The sequence below is a fragment of the Bemisia tabaci genome, chromosome 6, assembly GCF_918797505.1.
Source record: "Bemisia tabaci chromosome 6, PGI_BMITA_v3".
Taxonomy (NCBI): Eukaryota; Metazoa; Arthropoda; class Insecta; order Hemiptera; family Aleyrodidae; genus Bemisia; species Bemisia tabaci.
Genome location: NC_092798.1, coordinates 15,901,361 through 15,923,570, shown reverse-complemented (window position 1 = coordinate 15,923,570; position 22,210 = coordinate 15,901,361). Strand labels below are relative to the sequence as shown.

The window sequence follows — 22,210 nt, the reverse complement described above, 5'->3', positions numbered from 1 at the left end:
TTATATAACGCATGCATACGAAAGTGTTAAAAATGAACCTTTTTATGTAACTATTATATAAAAAAAGGGTCATCATTTTCGTGAGGTTTTCTCGAGTTATAAGATTTTTCAGTATGTTTGCGAAAAGCTCACGAAAATTATGACTTTTTTTTGTATAATTGTTACATAAGAATGTTCACTTTTAACACTTTCGTATACATGCGTTGTATGTATAAAAAAATTAACTTTCGTGCATAATGTTTATCTTTTCCTTCTATGGTTCTGCTACTAGGGATGCGAGATGCCACTCTGCGGGACCGCGTAAGATGCCACGCTGCCCATTGCATCACATTATTTTCGTTCCCCATGAGGATGGCGCCGGTTGCATCAACTGAATATCCTGTAAACGGATTGAAAGGGCATTCCGACGAAGCGGAAGAACGGATGCTCCTGTATCAAAAGACTCTTATGCAGGCGCCGCGCCAGGGGTGGGGGTAGCCGAGACGATAGTCGGAGATGTAAACAAATCCGACTTATCCGCCGAGCGTTCGTAGGAGACGCCAGTCGCGAGCTTTTGATTCCGAGGTAGTCCAGCCGCGATCGCGCAGACGTTCGCATCGCGGGTCCGTCAGCGTCGACGTTAACGTGCAAGTGAACGTGAAGTGACCGGTTAACCCTAGTGATCAACGCGTTACGCACCGTCGGTTTAAGTGAGAAGTGCCCCTGGATTTTCCACACGTGAGTAGTGCCCGGCATTCCTCTATATGGATTGCGTTTTGCGAAAAAGAACCAGAAGAATTGTAGTGATGCTAAGATTGTGCATTTTCATCCCTTGCAATAAAATTACTGAAACCATGAAAAAATATGAAATTTACGTGGGAATTTCGTCTTAAACATTCAGTTTTTAGGGAGTGAAATGTGAATAATCAGGTTTTTCTTCCAAGACAAAAGAAGTTGCACAATGTTAGCAACACTGCAAAGCTCCTGGTTCATTTTTGCAAAATGCAATCCGTATATTCTGATAGGTTTTCTTCGAGTCAAATGCATGTAATAATGGAAGGCTATAATATCAAGCGTTTAACGCATGAATCGGGCCTTTTGGAAAATGCCCAGGCAAATACCCAGGTAGCACATATTGCAATAATTTAGAAAGGCATAAGGTAAAATTACGAGAATTGGCCCTGCCAAATCGTGGATTGAGGGAATAAGGCGGGAAATGAGGAGAAGCGATTTGCCGGAGGAGCTCTGGCAGGATCGCTATCAGTGGCGGTCGAATGTCGCAGAGCGCACGGAAGCGCTATAAAAGCGACTTATTAGTAGTATAAGATAAAATTATTGCTATTGTGCCGGAATGCTGTGTATGTTGTCTATTTGCTGATTGAAGGGGCTCCTTTTTTTGAAATTTATTGCAATATATTTAAAATAAGTTGCAATTTTTTTGCATTGCAAAAAGGCATACCTTTAGTTACACCAATAGTTACAATTTTTATTCTTGAATAACTGACTTCGTTCTTTTTTTTTTTTTTTTTTTTTCACACTTCCAGTATCCCACGAGGGATAATCCTGGGCTTTACCATCCCTACAGCCCCATCTCCCTTCGTCCCGTAATCAAGCAAGCCCCAGGTAACCGTTGTTTAAGACCATCAAACTTGGGACACCTGGCCGGGAATCGAACCCAGAACCTCCCGATTATAGAGCAAGCGCTACAACCACTACACCACATGAGGCCAAAAATCGATCATTGGGGATACTTTTTAACGTAAAAAAATTCAGCTCCAAATTCTGAAGTTTTCATTTTCTTAAACGTTTATTTTTTTGAGTATTTTTCCATGATATAATCCAAAGCCATACATACGCCTTAAAAGTGAAATTTATTTTCATGGTGGAACTGTTCTTTTCTCGAAAATTATTTGGTTGGACGTCATTTGGAGGACAGCAGACAATTTGATCAAGTAGAATGAAACTAGCTGTTGAAATAGATGGGAATCACCTTGGACGAAAATGCCATTCGGTTTTTCATCATATGTGAATATCTTAATCTTCTGTCAGAATAAGATAAGTTTTTTTTTTCTTTTCTTATTTTTACGGCGGAGGAAAATATTTGAACTGTCCTATCCTGTCCATAGTTTTTATTTCGAGAATCGGTCTTTATCCCTGTCGAAACTGAGGTAATCTTCCACTTTACTCTGAACGAACTGAACGATGTTGGATCCGCCTCGCGTTTGTCTGCTACCCGCCTAAACGTCACGCCTACCGCAATCTGTGTGGTGCATGTGAATCATTCATAATGTTTGAATTATAATTCTGTAAAACAAATCAGAGCCAGGGCCGGATTTACTTACTTGCCGCCCATGGGCCGCCTGTATTTTGCCGCCCCTTCTCATTTGTTTTGAAACATCAATACAAACCATCAAGTGAACGTGCCAGCGGGGGTGGGGTGCATAAGACGCGTTTACTCGTGTTGGAAACATTTTTTGGGAAAGCCCTGTCAACACTACTAGCAAAATTCACCGAACTTTGCGCGAACGTTAAGTTTCGTAAACCTATCTCTTTGTGGACAAGACCTTCCATTCTTAAGAAATGAACGAAAAATTATGAAAGAACAAACAGAAATGTGGTTTAATGATTTTAACTTCCGCCGCCGCGCCGCGCAGACCGCACCGTGCTTGGAGCAATGCGTGAAGCATTCCGACAGTTTTGTAGGCGCTATGAGTTTCACGCCGACGACAGCTGCTGAACGCACTGTGTTTGACGCAATGCGTGAAGTATTCATGCATTCTTGTAGGCGCTATCCGTTTCTCGCTGACCGCAGTGACCGCACTGTGTTTGATGCAATGCGTGAAGTATTCGTGCAGTCTTGTAGGCGCTAATATTAGTTACATGCCGGCCGCCGCGCCGAGGGCTTCTCCTTTTCATCTCAAGTCCGCGTCATCATTTCTCTCTCAGTCGCGCCGTTCCTGGCCAAATTGTGTGTTAGGTCTCTCTCTTAGTTCGATTAATTAAAGGTGCTGTCTCTTGTATCACCGAAAGACGATAAAATTAGAAATTACTATACTCTCAGGAAATGAGAGATTTTGTTTGTAATTTTTTTCTAAATCCGATTTTTCTTTATACCTACATTTAAAAAAATTGCAAAATTTGCCGCCTCTTAGATTTGCCGCCATGGGCCGCGGCCCATGTGGCTTGGCCACCCCCTTAATCCGGCCCTGATCAGAGCTAGCGTCGAGTCAAAAACCCAGGCTGACCAAGAGGGCAATCACGGCTGTATTGACTATCTCTCTGTGACCTTCTGAATCCATTATTGCAATGCCATGAGTCACTGGCGCGGGTCAGGGAATCGTTTATTGATGGTTACATCTTCCAGTTTTGTAAACAAATAATATGATATGCCGACAAATGCGGGTGACTGATAAATTTATGCGATAAGTTTGAGTAATTGGAGTATACTGTGGTATCTTCAACTTTAACACTTTTTGGCCAACCGAGGAAAAATTTACTCAATAACTGTTGTATGAAACCTTGCCAGAAGAAACCATGGTATGTATTCTCGTAAACGCAGAAGATGTGGCTTCGTTGACTTTGCTTATTAACCCTTAGATGCCCCAGCCGGGTCAAATTGTCCCGAGGCTTGCTAAAAAACGTGGCCCGCAGGTTGGATGAGACCGGTGCTTACAAGCTGTAGATGGGCAGAGTTCATCAGAGAGAAACCAATCTACATTTTCGAAAAAATTGAGTTAAGAATTGTTTTGAGTTCCTCTAGTTGTTTATTTTTTTCTGTCAAAAGTTCAAAGTCGAAAAAAAATATTAATTTGTGAAAAACGGGGTTAAAGTTTACTTTCTATATTGAGTCTCATGGAGGAATACAATTCAAACCTCTTTTTCTCAGTGTCAACTTGATGCGGGATGGTTCCTTTCTGATAAACTTGGTCCAGATACATAGGTCTACAAATGCATCTTATAAAAAGAATCAGAAATCAAATTGAAGAACAAGAGAAAAAAATGAATGTCGAGGAATTTTTTTGGACGACAACTCCTAGAAATCTCTAAAGGTAATAGGGAAAGAAAAAGTACACAGCGAGGGACGTTTTCATACACCTTTATCTGACGAGGTTACAGACAGAACTGAACTAGAGAAAGAGATCCAAAGAGGGAACTGAAAAAACAAAACTTGAAAACAGCTGGCGCTTGACGATGCTGCGCCAACAATCTCAAGAATTAAATTGACCCGGCTTTCTCTTCGAGGGGAGTCATGGTGCCATTACTTATGAGCTTGGTGTTATAGGTCTACAAATACATTTTAAAATAAGAATCTGACATCAAATATTGAAAAATGGAAAAAAACCGAGTGTCACCACACCCGAAGGGGAGAAACGTATTCGGGCTTCCTTTCTCCCGAATCTAATCGACGCCTCACTAGCAGTTTAGAGTGGAGCCATGTGGAGCATTGGCAGTTCACGCCTCGCACCATCGCGCCTTCAATTTTGCAGATGCAACACGGACATCCATCAAGTACGAATAGTTGTATCTCTGCGCCGTCATCAACGCTCATCCTTTCCCTTGCTGCATTTCTACGTTGCGTTAGTTTTATTTGTCTTAATTTTGTAGTGGTGCTCTCAATGGCTGCGTGAGCCAAAGTTATGGGAGAAACGTAATCTCAGGCCTCGTTTTTTTATGTCATGGTAGTCTACCACTCGTGACCGAGGTTTTTTATGATTATTTATTTTTCATGATCCACTCTGGCCTCTTATGGTTTTTTGCAAGTTTGGTTCACGACCCATCTATAGACGTTAAAATTGCGTTTGACTTGCTCTCTTAATTATCTTCGAGACTCTTCACAAATCACAGGACTCAACGTGCAACCAGAAAACAATTCCTCAAAACCAACCAGCTCAACCTTCCTTCTGGAGAGAGGACTTTCTCCGCCACTCATTGTTTTCACTTGATACATGTTAATGGGTCGAACACAAACATCTTTTCAACGGCTCGATTAGTGGGAGGTGTCGCTAATGGTAACGCAGAGGTTAATCTCGGATCCATCAAAATTCAGAGCGTACCGTTGTCAGGCGATGTGAAAAAGCCCGAATTATGCATCCGAAAGGATCGTCCGTTTTTAAATTGACTGCCAACATCTGTCGACGAGGCTTTGAAAATCGATCTCCTATAAAATGCATCTTCGGTGATTTCGTGCTGAGAAAGTGAAGCGAGAACTCGTGCTCGATTGATTCATATTAAGATACAAGCCGAGCTTTATAAAGAGGTGCTTTTGTTCAAACGCTCTAATTTTCGTCGTTTTTGTTCACGCTTGGAGTTTAAGTTCAAATGCTTTTTTTTTTTTTTTTTTTTTTTTTTTTTTTTTTTTTTTTTTTTTTACTTCAGCCGTCATATTCTGTTTGAGCGAAGCCAAAAAGCCCATAAAAAATATGAGCCTGTCACAATAATCTTATTTTCAATAGTTATTTTATGAATAATAACAATTTTAGCTGAAACTAACCGCACACCGTTTGAATCTCGCCTCCTGAAATGAACCGTTCATTCACGGAAGGACCCAAGTCTCGTTAACCTTAGGCCGTGTCTCCACCAGTGGCGTGGCGTGCTTTGCGATATATCGATTGTTATGCCATTTAAACCTATGAAAAAGGACCGATAAACAGGGTGTTCGCAGCGAACACCTTGATAATCGATTCTTTACCATAGGTCTAAATTACATAACAATCGATTTATCGCAATTCACGCCACGGGACGTCTCGTGGGATTTATTACAGGGAAAAATCTAACTTGCGGAGTTGGAAAAAATATTCAGTCATAGTCAATGCTAATCCCAGTACCATGAAGGGTCTTTGTGGAGTCCGAAGGGCGACTCATTGTCAGCTAGAGGAGAACAAGACATTTTGTTGTTTTGTGTAGCGGGGAAAAAGCCCAGAAGTTCCATTCCTGCGATTCTAACTTGGGACAAATCCCATGAAACGTCCCGTGGAGAAAAGGTCATAGAAGTAAAGGTCATGATAGATAAGTGGATAAGATATAGCAAAAAGTAACCATCGCGATTACGGTTTTTCCAGAATCTTCCAGAAAAAAAAAATGCTTAATATGTGTATACAGTATTAAAATTTACACGATTATTTTCCTTTCAAATTAACACTTTTTGGGGGAAAGCCAGAACTATTTGCCATTCTGGGAAATTTTTTTAGATAATTATGAAGATGCAACATTTTTACAACGCTGTATAAGCGCGGGTTCCTATCTGCTAAATGCGATCTAAGTGATCGCGAGGTTTTAGTGCGTTCACCCTTTCGTAAGAAAACGGTTCAATTAATATGAAATTTCTCCTAAAATAGACGCATCAACCAACTGTAAACCAGTTTTAAGCATTATTAAACAGAAACGGCATCCTCGGAGAGCCGTGCGCTGCGACTTTGTAATTGATAATCGCAGGTCAAGGTTAAACTGTGCGACAGAATTATGGTCAGAGTTGATCAGGAGCCGGTCAGACACGGTTAATTCACGATGAGATTTTTTGCACAAATGCTTTCGATTTGGTGGGAATAACCATAGTGCCTACTTATCTTTCCTGTGCGATAAGAAGAATCATTATCACAACGGAATTCCCAGGTTGTTTTTAAAAAAAGGTGTAGGGATCGTATTTGAGCCGTTGCCTTGCGTAAGGTCTTATCACCTCAAACGTGAGCCATTTGACAGTTTAGATAACAGAGTGACTTAAATTGTGAAGATTGGGCAAGCCAAAATTGGTGCATGTATTGAGAAAAGTCACTATTTGTTTGAATAACCTTGTCAGTCGTTAAAAGCAGGATATCACTGTAGACCACAGACCCAGGTAGCATAATTTATTGAAATTAAATTGCAATTTTTGTTTTACCACAAAATTGCAATTGTTTCCATCATTTAATCAATAAATACCGATTTTAAACGATCAATAAAATGCGTTCCATGTGTGAGAAAAGAGGGTAATTTGCGATTCAAAAATAATTGCAACTTTCAATTTTACTGCAATAAATCTCTAGAGATTTAATCGCTCATAGATGAGCCCCTTCAATCAGCCAATAGACAACATACACGACACTCCGATGCAACAGCACTCATATCATACCATGTATTCGCAATTTATTGGGAATCTATGCTATTTGAATGCAAAAAAGAAGAAAAAGAGGAAGCAGAAGAAGAAGAGAAAAAGAGGAGAATGAGAAGCATAGAGAAATCCGTAGCCTTTGCTGCTTCTCTGGACTGTTTTATTTGTTTCATTGTTTCTCTTGATAAGATAATATGCGGTTATCATCAGCAAGTCTTGTACTAAGGCATCATTAAAAAAATTGAAAACAAAAAATGCACGGAGAATAAATATCTAAACGTACATCCACCCCCAATGATATCAAATAAATTGAAATTGAGATGTTTAACAAAATATCCCTGTATCATAATACATCGACGATAAAATTACAAAAACGCGTACCTCAATTTGTGACGCCGCAGAATTTTTATACAATTTTTTTCTAAATGGAAAAAATGTTCAAGTTCTTCCTTAAAAACTTCCCTGATAGGCTAGATGTCACAGAGCGCCAGAAAGCGATGTTAAAGTTGCTCTTTGGTGTGTATTTGAAGAACATTCTGTGAGGAATTCAAACAATATAGTGTTGGTTTGATCTCCATTGGTTATATGAACCGCGTTTAACAGAAAGGAACCAAGCCACATCAGCTATTGCCAAATTTAATCGCGCTATTTAATTTTTTACAAGAAAACGGTTGGGCGGATTTTCGTGCAAATTTCAGTAAATTTTTTATACAATACAAAGCGAATTCCTCATAACTTGCAAAGGAATCCGCACAATGGTTCTCTCGTAAAAAATTAAACTGCCCATTCAAATTTGGCAACAGCTGATGTGGCTTGGTTCCTTTCTGTTAAACGCGGTTCATATAACACTTGAGAGCGAAGATTTTGGAACAATGCGAAATGCAAACAAGATAGGCAATTCTGCATGCGGTTTCACTGCCTATAAAACTGAGCTTAATTTCAATGGCTTGTTTCATTTCAGAGAATGGTCGAGAGATGGAATCTTTACCTGTTCATTTGGATACTGTTTGTATTCTGGATAAAAGGCGGTGCGTAGTTATATTTACTAACAATTTTTGTTTAATGTGTCCTCTCAACTGTTCCTTTTCAAAAGTGCGATGAGCATGTACCTACGACTGCATTTACTCAGATAAGGGCCTAGTGCGATGAGAAGATGATATTTTAACACTTCCATCTCTATGTCGCTCTTATTGTTCTACATGAAGCAGTCAACACTTCAATGTGAGACAAAGGGAAAGAGAGAGGAGGAATTTCGAACATAGTACATTACTGAATCTTTAAAAAGGATTCAAGGATTTTTTTGCATGTGTGTAACACGAAGGCCTTATCGCCTCTTGATAAGATGTTCGGCGGCATTATGTCTTAACCAGAGAATGTCCTTCACCGCACCTCACTGTGTTGGTAATAATATTTACCGAATCTGAGCTTACCGAACATGCGTTGGGTAAAATTACCACTCGTGGTGAAAAAAGAAAAAATTGCGCGATTGCCCAGTTACATGATAAAACTGTCTCGTAGGAAAGCTAGGATCTTCAGCAAGTCACATAATTCAGAGTTATGTGCGGGTGGGAGATATGGGGTGTGCTCGTTAGTTATCGGGCGGTGAGAATGAATGGGAATTATAAAGCGCCAGTGACGTCAGCGGAGACGAAGCCGACGCTCTTGTCTGTCCCAATGCCCACGGCTCATGAGAGCTTACAGTTAGCACATAGTTCCGTTTGACAGAATTTAAATCCAGCTTTTACACTTCTTCAAAACGAATTACGCCCACTTTTACACTGTTTCTTTTGCAGCTCACCACGATCATAACCCCATTTTACCCACTCGCATATAGCTCTGTTTGGTAGAAATCAGTCTAATTAAAGTATATGAGTGCCTGCCTAGGTTCGCGGGCAACACGATGTTAATGGGTACTGTGAGCCATCTTGTATAAAATTTTCTCTTGGTGCAACAGAGGAAACCTAGCTTATAAAAATCTTGAGATGAAATCTGCCGTGCTAATAAGGAAGAACGCCGTATGAACATTAGAAAGTTGCCAAAGTCCCTTCGATAAAATGTTTATTTTTTAGGCAAGTTATGACATTTTTTCCTCGAAATTTTCAGGAACTTCAAGTGAAATGGAGATGTTGCATGTGTGAGGAATTTGCGATTTGACCGTTGATTCTTATGTAAAAGTTCGCGAGAAACACGATGGTGCTACTGGTTTCTCTGAATTCATCTCCCAAGCTCAAAAACAGCTTTCAAGTTGAGGCCAAAATGGAGGGGATATCCCACACTATCCTGAGAGTCCACCTCTACATCAAGACAAACTCTCCATGCAAAGATAGGAGCAAATACATTAGCAGTGATGCCGTGTTTTCAGCTTTAGAGTCCCCAAATAAAGTGGCAGCCCTGTCAATGTTTTTTCTCCCTATCTTTGCATGGAGACTTGATGCAGACGTGGACCCTCAGGGTAGGGTGGGATATCTCCTTCATTTTGGCGTCAACTTGAGAGCTTTTTTTCAGCTTGGGAGTTGATTTCAGAGAAAACTAGTGGCACCATCGTGTTTCTCGCGAATATTTACATTAGAATCAACAGTCAAATCGCAAATTCCTCACACATGCAACATCTCCATTGCGATTAAAATTATCTCAAAAATTAGAGGGAACATATTTATGAGTTTACCAGGAAATTTTTGTTTTATCAAAGGAAATTTGGCAACGTCTAAAGGTCCGTACGGCGTTTTTCCTTACCACGCACAAGGGATCGAGTCAATAGGAGAGGTTGGACATGAAGTTTTTAACTAAAACTGCACATTTTAATGTTTAAATCGCCATATTTTATACTGTAAGGGGTGGTTCTGATAGAAAATTTCACGAGAAAACCAATGAAACGACTTTTAAAACCTCAAAGTTTTGTAAAAATGGAGTTATAAGCATTTAAAGTTTCCAAATTTTGTCCGACCTCTTCTATTGACTCGATCCACTGTGCCACGGCAGAAATGTCCAGCTTATTATTCTATTGTTTATGAATTTTCACCAGCTTATGTATTTTCCCCACAGGAGGAGGGAACAAATGTCTTTCACGGCAGTACGAGTATGACAGCGTTGTTTGTGTCTGTAACTCAACTTACTGTGACTCTTTGCCGAAGATCAAGGAAATTCCCGTTGGGACGTATCAGATGTACACGTCGAGCAAGGAGGGACTTCGTTTCCAACCGGCTTACGGTTCATTCTTTGACTCCAGCCAAAACATCAAAAATGGTTAGTTTTTCAACGTCATACCCCTCTTGATGAGAAAACGAGTGGATTGAACTTCTTTTGGACGGAAAAACGCTAAATTGTTTTATGGAGTGATTTCGAAATCCTCTCGACAAATGCATATTAATCGCTCAATATCGCTCCAATAGTATGGTAATATTGCTGTATTATACATTACATTATATATTTATTTATATTTTTTACATTATATAAAGTAGTAATAACTGTTCTCACTGTCCTCAAAAGTGCTGTAAACCCATCTTAAGAGGGCAACTTAAATTAAAGTCCTCTCTCTCAATTGGTGCTTTATCGTTCCCAACTCTGTTTACCTCGATCCATTATTTATATCATAAATTCATTTGGAATGATCATCTTACAGGTGTCGAGTTCTTAGTTCAACGGACGCACAAGTTCCAGTCAATCTTAGGGTTTGGTGGTGCATTTACCGACTCGGCAGGTATCAACATTCTGTCGCTAACCAAAAGGACCCAAGAGAATTTACTAAGGTTGGTTCTTCATATTCATACTCTGCAAATACTTAGAGAACCTAGTCTTCCAAATGACGTTCAATAGGATCGAGAATGATGAATATAAAGGTGAATGGTGAGCTGTTACCCCACTGAAACCGGAATATTTAGAACGATCCCCGTGAGAAATAGAAAACCGTAATACTTATACCTACTCAAGTTGTTTGATTTAGAGACATTCAATGTTTTCATGGTAGAGACTCCTAAGTTAAATCTCTTTTTTCGCCAATCAGTAGTGTGAGCAGATGCTGTTAAACTAAAAGTTGACCTCTTAAATATACCTTAATTATATATATTTAAAAACAAAATTATTTAAAAATAATTCTGAGTTTAACTTAGTGACTTTTTTGGGGTGAATAAGCTTTTATACTACGTTGAATAACGCAAATATAATTTTACAGGGGTTCCTCTTGGAGATTATTCAAATCGTTTCCAATAAAAATCAGTATATAGTCAGTAATAGTTATCAGTAATAGTAGTGAATAAAAATCACAAAAATTTAAAGGGAACTGTTGGTCTGTTTTCTTTAAAAAAAAATGAGTGGAAATTGCAACGTTACAAATACGCATTTCTCGTTCTCATCCATCGATGTTGCATGTGTAGCTTGAAATTAGGCATGCATTTTTCAACTTTTGCCATGAAATGACAAGTACTAGCTTTCCCTTTTGTCTAGTACAACTGACATCCTATGACTTCAAAATCTGCGGCCCTAGGGTGCATGATGCAACAACTTTGAACGCATTGAGTATCGAGAATCATAGTGCGTGGATTCTTTCATTTGCAGGTCTTACTTCTCCCCGGAAGGAATTGAGTACAATTTTGGTCGCGTGCCCATAGCAGGAACCGATTTTTCAACCTACACATACACGTACGACGATCATGAGAATGACGCTTCGCTTTCTCTATTCAATCTTACCAAAGAGGACTACAAGTACAAGGCAAGTTCTACAAACCAAAATTTAGCATTAATCTACAAAGGAAGAGAGCAAACATTGGCGGATCCAGCAAATTGGCAACATTGTCTTTTTTCCATTTAAACCTATGGAAATATATCGATTCTTGGAGGGGCCAGGTGCTCCGAGAAGAATCGATTATTTTACATAGCTTTAAATGGGAAAATCCGCTGTTGCCAAATTGCAGGATCCGCCTCTGAGAGCAAAAAAAGAACTGAACTCCAAAAAACTTAACGCACAAAATTGTTACATCTCTTTTAATCTATACTGTGGTTTTACTTTATTTTACTCATTTCTACTTTCACTTTTAAGATCGTTTCACCCCAATACTTCATTTTAAATGTTTCATCTCTCGTGCGGATTTGATTACCAACTATTCAAATGAGGGCAAAGATGAGCCGTATTTATGGAAACTTTTATATTTTACTTTGAATTTTGCGATATTATTCATTTTCGCTTCTTTGTTGTACTTTCAATTCAATGTGTTTTGTTTGGACGTTTGGACACAACATGTAGAGTCAGAATCCTCATCTTCGTGGAATTACATGCGTGTTGAGCAGGGTTTAGGACCTTATTCATAATCGCTTCTCTTAACCAAAAAAACCTCCGGACGAGGAGGCCGTACTTACGGGCTTTATAGACACACCGTCCCGTGTTCCGGGCTCGGAGGCCGAAAGTCCCGGGCGTAGCGCCCGGAGCAATCGAAGTTACGGCTCCAACACCTGGAACTTTCGGCCTCTGAGCCCGGAACACGGACGGTAAGTCTATATAGCCCGTAACTTTTTCTTCAGCGTTCGGGACCCCACTAATTGAATCTCAACAAAAAGACAATAAGCAATAAATGAGCTGTTTTGAGCAAAATCATGCTCATTATAACATATCTGTTTTGAAAATTGTCTAGATTCCTTTGGTGCATCGAGCTCAAGCCATGAGTGACGAGGAAGTGAGGTTAATCGCCACAGCATGGACCGCACCTCCGTGGATGAAGACCAATCACGATTTCAGTGGATTCGGATTCCTGAAAAAGGATTTCAATCAAGCCTGGGCCCAGTATCACATAAGGTATGCTACATTTTTCACTAACGTTTCATGTGGTTGCATACTTAATAATTTGAAAATTCAAACCATTGCAGGAGCCGTTTAAGTATAACGCATAGGACAGTGGCGTGGCGTGAATTGCGATCTATCGATTATTATGCTATTTAAACCTATGGTAAAGAATCGATTATCAAGGTGTTCGCTGCGAACACCCTATTTATCGATCCTTTTCCATAGGTTTAAATGGCAGATCATTCAATAAATCGCAAAGCACGCCACGCCATTGGCATAGGATACTGTAGTGCCGTGCTATGGAAAAACGCCGTATGAACATTCGAGAGTTGCCCAATTTCTTCTCATAAAGTGTATATTTTTGCGGACAAATACGAATTTTTCTCCTTGATATTTTCAGGAATTTCAGGAGAAATTGCAAAACGAAATTACATGAAAAATTGAGAGAAAAATATTGATAAAACCAAGAAATGTGTGTTTTATCAGAGGAACTGTGGCAACGCCTGAAGGTTCATACGGCGTTCTTTCACAGAAATTTTAGGCAAAATTGTGAAAAAAATTATCTGAAAATCGGGAGGAAAGTATTCGTGAACTCGCTAGGAAATTCGAGTTTTACCAAAGAATTTTGGCAACGCCTGAAGGCTCACACGGCGTTCTTCTTTAGCATGGCTGTGCAGGACTGGGGAAAGGTCTAGGATCGTCTTACGTAAACTTACGAGAGGTTGAAAAGGAGCCGAAGCTCAGTCATATACGTAAGCCTCCCTTTTTCATAAGGAAAACGACACAATGATATTTTTTTAATAAATGTAACTTCACCAGCTATTTTTCAGGCTTTCTCCGACATTTTCTGAAAAATTAAAGTGGGGATAGACACACCATGTCAAAGTAATACAAATGAAAGGTGCGAGGGTTTCTTTCTGATGTCTAGGAAGGGGAGAGGGGAAGGGGGGTGAAAACCTCAAAGTGTCTCTTAAATATTGATTGTTTTTAAAAAGTTGTGCGATCATTCAGAAGAAATTCAGTGGCATCCAAGTTTTCATACGGTGAAAATTTTTCTTCTTATCATTGTTATATTGACTCTGTTGGATTATGCCCGGACTACGATTATTTTCAGGGATTCCGCTCCTACCCTCGGGTCAGTCCTCACTGACAACCATCCGAGACGGTATAGCTCGGTTTAGTTGGGATGACCCAAAGATAGTATAGAAACAGAGTCTCGGAATTGATCGTAACATAATCATTGCTAATAGCATAAGCATACAGCAGGAAATTATGATAAGAATGTTAAAAGGAAATTCCTTTGAAACGAGCACACCTGAACCAAGTAGCGTTTTTTAACGAAAAAATCGCGATATTTTGAAATTAAGTAGCAATTTTTTTACGATTAATGGACCACTAGATAAGGTACGAAATTCAGCATTCTGATACATGTTTCTTAACCAAAATTTTACGTAAAACACGATGCACACAACGAAAATTACCGAAATTAACTCCTTACGAAGATATTTAATGATTCTTAATGCGTGAATTCAAACCACCCGCTCATGAAAACACAATGCTCTACGTGATTCACATCGCGCGCTAAACGTTATCATGACAGTCTCTGCGATATAAAAATCTGGCAACCTTAATCTTGACGCTTTGGCTCAGTTATAGCAAATTGCTAATAGTTTAAACAACACATGATGGGAAATGAACATTGCTCGATTGAGAAGCTTGCTGAAACCGTTGTAGTGGGCGATTTGACTCACGTAGAGTTTTGAGTTTCTTGTGAGCGGGCAGTTCAAATTCCTCGTAACCAATGTGAAATAAAAACGTTAATATCTTCGTTAGGAGTTGGTTTCCGTAATTTTCGTTGTGTAAATCGTTTTTCACGTGAAATTCTGGTTAAGAAACATGTATCAGATCGCTTAAATTAGTACCTTGTCTAGTGGTCCATTGCGATAAAATTGCTTGGATCAACATCTGAGCGATAATCCTCAATCTTGTCGTAATCTTATTTCTATACAGTTGCGTTCAGTAAAATCGACATTTTATCTCTTTTTTGTTCCAAAATATTGCAACACAGCTCCATCAATAAAATCGCAATTTATCGAAACTTTTTATCCGATAATGTTGCAACGACATCGATAAAATCGCGATACATTCTCCGATCAAATCACAACTTAAAGCAATCACTGCTACTTGGGGATGGGGGAACCCGCCCCGCTCCATTCAGCCTGCTCCAACGGGGGGTTCTTTTTTTGTGCTACAGCACTTGCACTCTCACTTGATATACTTTAATCCCTATCATTGATTATGTTCATCCCATTTTCCGCCGAAGATTCTTGGACGAGTACCACAAAGCTGGAGTCAATTTCTGGGCTGTAACGACAGGTAACGAGCCTTTGAACGGGATGGTGCCTATCAACCGGTTCAACTCCCTCGGCTGGACTCCTGCGGCACACAGCGAGTGGATCTCAGAAAACCTTGGACCGAGCATTCGAAGTTCCCGCCACAATCAGACGCTCATCATCGGCCTGGACGATCAACGGATCCTCCTGCCATGGTGGATGGACATCGTAAGTGAAACATGAACAAAAAAACTTTTTAGCGATGATTATTGAAAGTTGGCAACACTGTTTTTTCTCCATTTAAACATAAGTAAAACCAACGATGCAGAGACAATAGAGTGTTTTGGAAATCATTAAATTTGACACGGAACCACCAATATTTAAAAAACACACATTATATTATTATTCTCCTTTGATAAATTGATACATATTTTTTTCCCATCAATTTAAATGAGAATAATCAATGCAGAGTGTGCTAACATTTCAAAATCATGAGCTAAAAAACGCTGACTATGCGAGTATAAATATTAAAGCCGACCAGAGCGGAGCGGCGTGCTGCCAGCGCGAGAGGCTCACTGGCGCCTACAAACCTAAGTGGATACTTCACGCATTGCACAATGCTTGAAGTATCCACTTAGGTTTGTAGGCGCCAATGCGCGTTCCGCGCTGGCCGCCCGCCCGCCGTGCGGCGGCGCCTGAAGCAACTATTTCACAACAGAGGTGTTGCACAGTATTATACGAAATTCAATGTATTAAGAATGACAGGCATTCTTTAAAAGTACAGATCTTTCCTCGCAAAATAAATCAAGATACTCATCGTGCACAGGAAAAATTTAAGAGCCTTTAGCTGAGGCAAATATAGAGGTTTATCCGGTTCAGGTATAACAAGGTGGAAATTTCTCGAGAGATAATTAAGTACTGTTACACCAAAGAGGTGCAGAGAGTTTTAGTGCATTTTGTCTCATGGAATTGACGCTCCCCCATTTTTACCAAAATTTTCAACTATATATTATTATTCTCCGTTGGACCAAACAGACAAAATAAAAAAAACAAGCAAACCCTCATTCTTCCAAGACATTATATATTTTCATCCAAAAACGTCGTGAGCAATTAATTGTCGTTTGTATTTACATATGGGCCAATTAACTTTGGGTCTCAACTGGCACGTGGACCAAAACTCCCGTGCCGAAAAAACGCGTGGACGTAAATTACTGGAAAAAACAGGTGCGCGGTCAAAAAATCGTTGACGAAATGTCCTATAACCATTTAAATAGAGGATAAACAGTGTTGCCGATTTTCCAGAATCGCCACTATGTTCAACGTTTTCTGCGTGAAAGAGGGGAAAAAATGTGCTGCAATGCTGAATTTTTTTTACCTTGGGTAGTGCCCGATTTCCATCATAAAAAATGGGGAAAAAGGGAAAAAAATATTGACACATGACAAATTGACGACAATGGTTTCCGGCGGAAATTTAACATTTTTATCCTCCATTTCAAGTCATTCCAAGAGCATCCCCCAAAGAAACGCCTATCTTAGAGAAAATAGGAATTCATGATGGTGAAAAAGAGTTAAAACGAAGAATGGATTCCAGCATTCACTTTTGAATAACTGAGGGACAACTTTACATTTACGCGTACACTACTGTAATTATTCGGTTTCAATCAACTGAACAGCAGTTGCTCCTTGAACTTGGATTGAAAAAATCAATTCATTCAAAAAGAAAAAGGGCAAAAAGCTGTTTTCTAGGGTTTTACGCGCATATCTCGATCTTCTGGAAAACTTCCTCCATATTATAAGGTGCTAATTTTACGAACTATCAACGGGGCGTAGCTAGGAAATTTCTCTGGGGGGGGGGGGGCATGGGACCACCTCTCGTGGTGAAGAGAGCGGGGCGGGGGTTGAGGAATGGAGGATCCCGTTTTTTCTGGGGGAGGGCGGCCAGCCCCCCCAGGACCCCCCTAGCTACGCCCATGACTATCAAACAAATTCAGAACGATATGTTTTATTTTCTTTTTTCCATGACGCAGGTAATGCGGAATCCAAACACAGCTCGGTTTGTCGATGGCATAGGAGTCCATTGGTATCTAGATAACATCGTTCCTGTAAACGTCCTCGACAGAACGCACACCAAATTCCCCGACAAATTCATCATCAATACGGAGGCTTGCAACGGTAAAGTAATCTACAACCTCTTTTTGGCTACATATATAATGAGCATATCGTCACCCTCTGGCCAAAGTATCACATGCGCCATGGAACGATTAAAACTTTCCGCCATCATTTTATTTTTTTACTGAGAAATTGTTCAATGAAGCTGTCCTAAAATTTCACTGGATTATATTTGTGCTGCCGATAAATTTCAGTGAAATTTTCAAACAGATTCAATCAACAATTTCCCTGTAAAAAAAGAAAAGGGCGTTAAAAATTTGTATACGCCCATGGCCCTTGTAATACTTTGGCCGGAAGGTGACGATATATGTGAACAAGGCCCCAGGTAATTCGCAGGCATTGACAACAACGAGAAAACGTCAGACAAATCTGATAATTTGTTTAGTTAAAATTAAAAACCTAACAATCGCTACATTGTCAATGCTCATAAAAAGTACCTACTTGAATTTTACAAAATTGTCCATTGTCCATCATCGTTTGTTTCTTTTATGCAGGAGACAAGCCGTGGGATTGGAAAAAGGTTCAGCTTGGTTCATGGAAGCGTGCAGAAGCCTACATTGAAAGCGTAATTCAGGTAATATATGTATAGATTTTATCATACCTATCGTAAGAACCAAAGACGCATTAGTTATCAGTATTACGAAAGCATATAACAGCTTATTAAGCACGTATATCGTCGCTTGGGGAGAGGGTTTATTGATCATGCATTATTAATACGGATGTTAATAAATGGGCATCATCAACGCTATTACCCCAGTAGAATCTGAATCAACACAAGAGAAACTTACTTGAAAATTTTCTAACATAGACCTTTTAAATACACGTTTCGTTAGTGAAAAAAAATATCATATGTACACACGTTTTAGAAAAACAACTGTTAATATAACAGGGAGGGGTTTTCAAAAAAAAAGTTGTTTCACTCCTTGCTGATAATACACTTACAGAAATCAATCAACATAAAACTCGAAAAATGTCTATCTATGACAAAAGAGGATGTCCAAAAGGAATTTGTCTACACTGTGCTGATAACGTACTCGCAGAAATAACTAGTAAAAAATCCACCGACAGATCACCGCCGATGTTAGTTGAGAAGTATTAAATTTTAAGGGATTTTGGACTTATTGACACCCACTGATTTGGTACGGTATTTCTCAGACTGAACAGAGAATCTGAAGGATATTTTTGGACGAAACACTATGAGGAACTTTGATATTGGTCTCAGTAAAAATACGAAGTCGTCGCGAGTCACCTTCCGTCATTGATATCACTAATTTCTGAACGTTTTATATCGCTGTTCGCTGTTAAAGTTTTAAGAAAGTCAGAGCGCCTTCAACTGTTTACTTATGCAACTTAGACATCTGATGAGTATGTGTAGTTGTATGCGGAATTTTTATCAGGCGTCTGAAACCATGGCTTACTCATCCCAGTCTTACTTATCTTAGTCCGTGCTAATTCTGTTTCCATCTCATGTTGATGGAGCCGGAAATTCTGTAAGGCAATTTATTGAAACAAAAAATTATCGCGAAAAATTAATGTAATTTCGCAAGCGACCTTTAATTGTTTCACGCCAGGCGCTGTGGATTCCAAAACCACCTTCGATTGAATCGCAGTGACATTGTTGGGTGTAGACGAACATAAACAACTTAACCTTTTCTTTTTCAAAACATTCGTCTATATAATATAAAAACATAAGAATAATGCGTAACGTATAACGCATAATGCCTGAGATGCGAATGAGTTTCAGGGAAGTGGCCGCGTGGCGGTTAGGATCTAGTTTCACCCTTTCCTCAGCTTAAGTTGTAATCGTATTGTAAATTCCTGTGAATTAAGCTGCTTCAATGTAGAGAGGAATGTTCGAAAAACAAAACGAAAACTAATCGTCCTTCAAGGGACTTAGCGAAGCCGTTTTCTGAATGGACCTTTTCACATTACAGGACCTGCATCACTGGGTCGCCGGCTGGGTGGACTGGAATCTAGCCCTGGACAAGCAAGGAGGTCCCAATTGGGCGAAAAACTTCGTGGACTCACCGATCATCGTAGACCCGAACAATGACGAGTTCTACAAACAGCCTATGTTCTACGCCCTGGGGCATTTTTCAAAATTCATTCGTCGAGGCGCCTCTAGGATAGGTATCGCCCCCGACTCCGCTGATAAGGTCTTTTCGCTTGGAGTTATCAACCCCGACGGTGGAGTTGTCGTCGTGCTGTTTAACAAGTAAGAAATTTCTTCTCATCTATTTCGTAGAATCTCACGAAACTATAGCATCACTTTACGCTCTCCTACTCCCCAATTTTTTTACTTAATTATACCTGATTTTTTGAGCTGAAAAAACGTTTTTTCTTGAAAATTCCATTTTCCGAATAACTGATGGGGCGCTGGAAGAACTGAGGTCATTTTCGGTATTAACGGCAAGAACTAAATGAGGAGCTCGGAGGACAAGGCGCATAAGTTCAAACTGACTTTTAGATGCTTAAAAATTGGAATTTGGGAACGAATTCTTCTCAAAGTATGTATTAAGACTAGTTTTAATTGAAATAATTAAAATCTCAATTTTTTTGAAAACTGCCTTATGCGCCTTGTACTCTAAGCCCATCAAACGGAGCTGGTCATTTATATAGTGGAGGAAAAAGTTACATTCTTTCGGACGCAAATCAATAGAATAATCTTTATATGGTGGGGTTTAGGCACATTAACCCTGGTAAAAATTGGCGATAGGAGCTGCGTTTCAAAATACCGTAGGAGTTCTTACAGCCAACTGAAGAAGGCGCGATAGAAAATCATATAGCTGGTTGTAGAAAGAGGAAAAAATCATACGGCCGGGCTACACGAAGCGATAAAAAATTATACAGCCGGGCTATAGTTCCTATCGCCGGGCTTTACACTTTATCGCCTGGCTATTGCTTTTTCGCCATCGGCTATAAAAGGCTATAAGAAATTGTGTAGAAATTCGTGTGCTTCTTAAATCCTTAAGTTTGTACGGAATCATCATTTCGAAATCATGAGTTGAAAAACGCTGACTCCACGAGATTAAATATTAGAGCCTAACACAAAGCGGAGCTGCGCGCGGCGGCGCACTGGCGCCTACAAACCTAACAGGGATACTTCACGCATTGCGCAATGCGTGAAGTATCCCTGTTAGGTTTGTAGGCGCCAATGCCAGCCCGCCGCGCCGCGCCGCAGCGTACTACGGCGCTTGAAGCAACTAACTCACATCAGAGGTACTGCAAAGTATCATAAATTGAAGGCGATGTGTGGCTTTCGATTTCTCCTACTTAATTAACTCGATTTAACTTATCTAACTTGATTTAATTTAAAAACCGAGAAATTAGCTTATTGCGGGTGGTCTGGGACATCCTGTAAGAACCGTCGATTCTGAAAGAATAGATAACTTCCATTATTTAAAATAAACTGTTTTATTAAATAAATTGCCCAAATTTTAAGTGTTGAAAAATTGACAATGCGTAGTAAAATGCGATTTACAAAACATGAATTGTTCTTTCATTTTGCAGGAGATCGAGAAACGTTGATGTCACACTGACAGACCCAGAACGAGGTTCGGTTCCCCTGACGTTACCGAAACGATCGATCAGCACATTGGTTTATTGGTGATCAAATCAAATTCACCGTTGTGACCCAAGGCCCCAACCGCTCAAGTGCATTTGGAATTATTGAATCATGAATATGCACCATGCAACTTATCTCCGATGTCCACCATTTCCCCGATTTCCGCTGGTTACTCCCTTCGACGAAAGTGATTGCGTGTTTTGTTACTGGTCCATTACCATTTCGTTTTGGAAATGTTTCACGCATCACATTTTGTTGTTCTGTCCGTATACTTTGCGGAACCTCCGCACTTTCTGATTTTGCATGCAAGTGAATCATTAAACTCCGCCATTTCATCCTACACGGCTTCAGCAAATTAAAATTGATATTGAAAATAACTTGACGAAAGATGAGTTGCACATTGACAATGAAGCTAGAATCACGGGAATTCCAATTGCGGTCTCTCCTCCCACCTTTTTCTTTGTTTTTCAAAAGAAAATCAACTGAAATAATCACGTAATTATAAACCAGAGAGAATGTTTCTCGTGGTGAAAATAAAGTCGTGGCTCCTGAGAGTATAGATGACTGGATTTTCCTAGTGTAAATAAATATGACACACGAATAATGTGGAAATGGAATGCCGCAAATAGTTTTCTCTGCAACTGCAATCGCAAAAAAAAAAACAGAAAAAAAAACCAAGAAAACCTCACCATCGACTTGCTCTTTAGCTTGAGCAATGACTGCATTTGGAGCTAAACGGAATTGGAAGGCTGAGTCTTTTGTTTACACGGTGATTCGCCATGCATCTATTATATTTTTGTGAATGTGTTCAATTTTTGAAAACCTCTAATGAAGTGATAAACCACATTGACCCTAATTTCCCCTTCCTGGCCTTTAATTCTGAGAATAGTCCTCATTGTTTACTCCTGATGCAACTTCGCCTGTACGCGTTGCATGTGTTATGATATGAAGGCGCATTGACTTGCTTACCTTACTTGCCGTTCAAATCCAAAATTTTCGGATCTACTTAAATTTCCTTTAGAAATTTTCAGAACGGTGTCAGTAAATCACAATCATTCTGAATTCAATACTCCCCCCCCCCCCCCCACCAACGATTAAACGAAAAATGTTCCGACTATGTAAAATAATATATTGTTTAATTTACTTGAAGTTTCATTAATTTATTTGTAATTTATTTCACTTATTTATTAATTTATTCATCCAGTTTTCAAACTGAGCCTTTGTTCTTTGTACTCTTGAGTTGAATTAACTTATTTGTTTGTTTCTTTGTTATAAAAGTGTTGTAAATCCTTTTTATGTGTTTCTTCCTT

The 22,210-nt window shown here is 39.5% G+C and overlaps 1 protein-coding gene across 1 annotated transcript; it reads left to right on the top strand.

The window, feature by feature from the left end:
- The first annotated feature begins 511 nt into the window (after positions 1-511).
- On the top strand, positions 512-22,192 carry Gba1b (Glucocerebrosidase 1b). Its single transcript, XM_072301796.1, has 11 exons — positions 512-717; positions 8,025-8,091; positions 10,106-10,306; positions 10,683-10,809; positions 11,615-11,768; positions 12,685-12,845; positions 15,157-15,394; positions 17,194-17,338; positions 17,830-17,909; positions 19,270-19,550; positions 20,846-22,192. The coding sequence occupies exons 2-11, from the start codon at positions 8,028-8,030 to the stop codon at positions 20,943-20,945; spliced, it is 1,551 nt and encodes a 516-aa protein (XP_072157897.1). The 5' UTR covers positions 512-717; positions 8,025-8,027; the 3' UTR covers positions 20,946-22,192.
- The last annotated feature ends 18 nt before the right edge of the window (positions 22,193-22,210 follow it).

What these genes read in the sequence shown, in the direction of transcription:
- Gba1b (XM_072301796.1), top strand. Translation starts at nt 8,028, where the DNA reads ATGGTCGAGAGATGGAATCTTTACCTGTTCATTTGGATACTGTTTGTA. An exon ending in CAGCCAAAACATCAAAAATG is followed by an intron (nt 10,307 to 10,682) that starts GTTAGTTTTTCA and finishes ATCATCTTACAG; the next exon opens with GTGTCGAGTTCTTAGTTCAA. An exon ending in TGCCATGGTGGATGGACATC is followed by an intron (nt 15,395 to 17,193) that starts GTAAGTGAAACA and finishes TCCATGACGCAG; the next exon opens with GTAATGCGGAATCCAAACAC.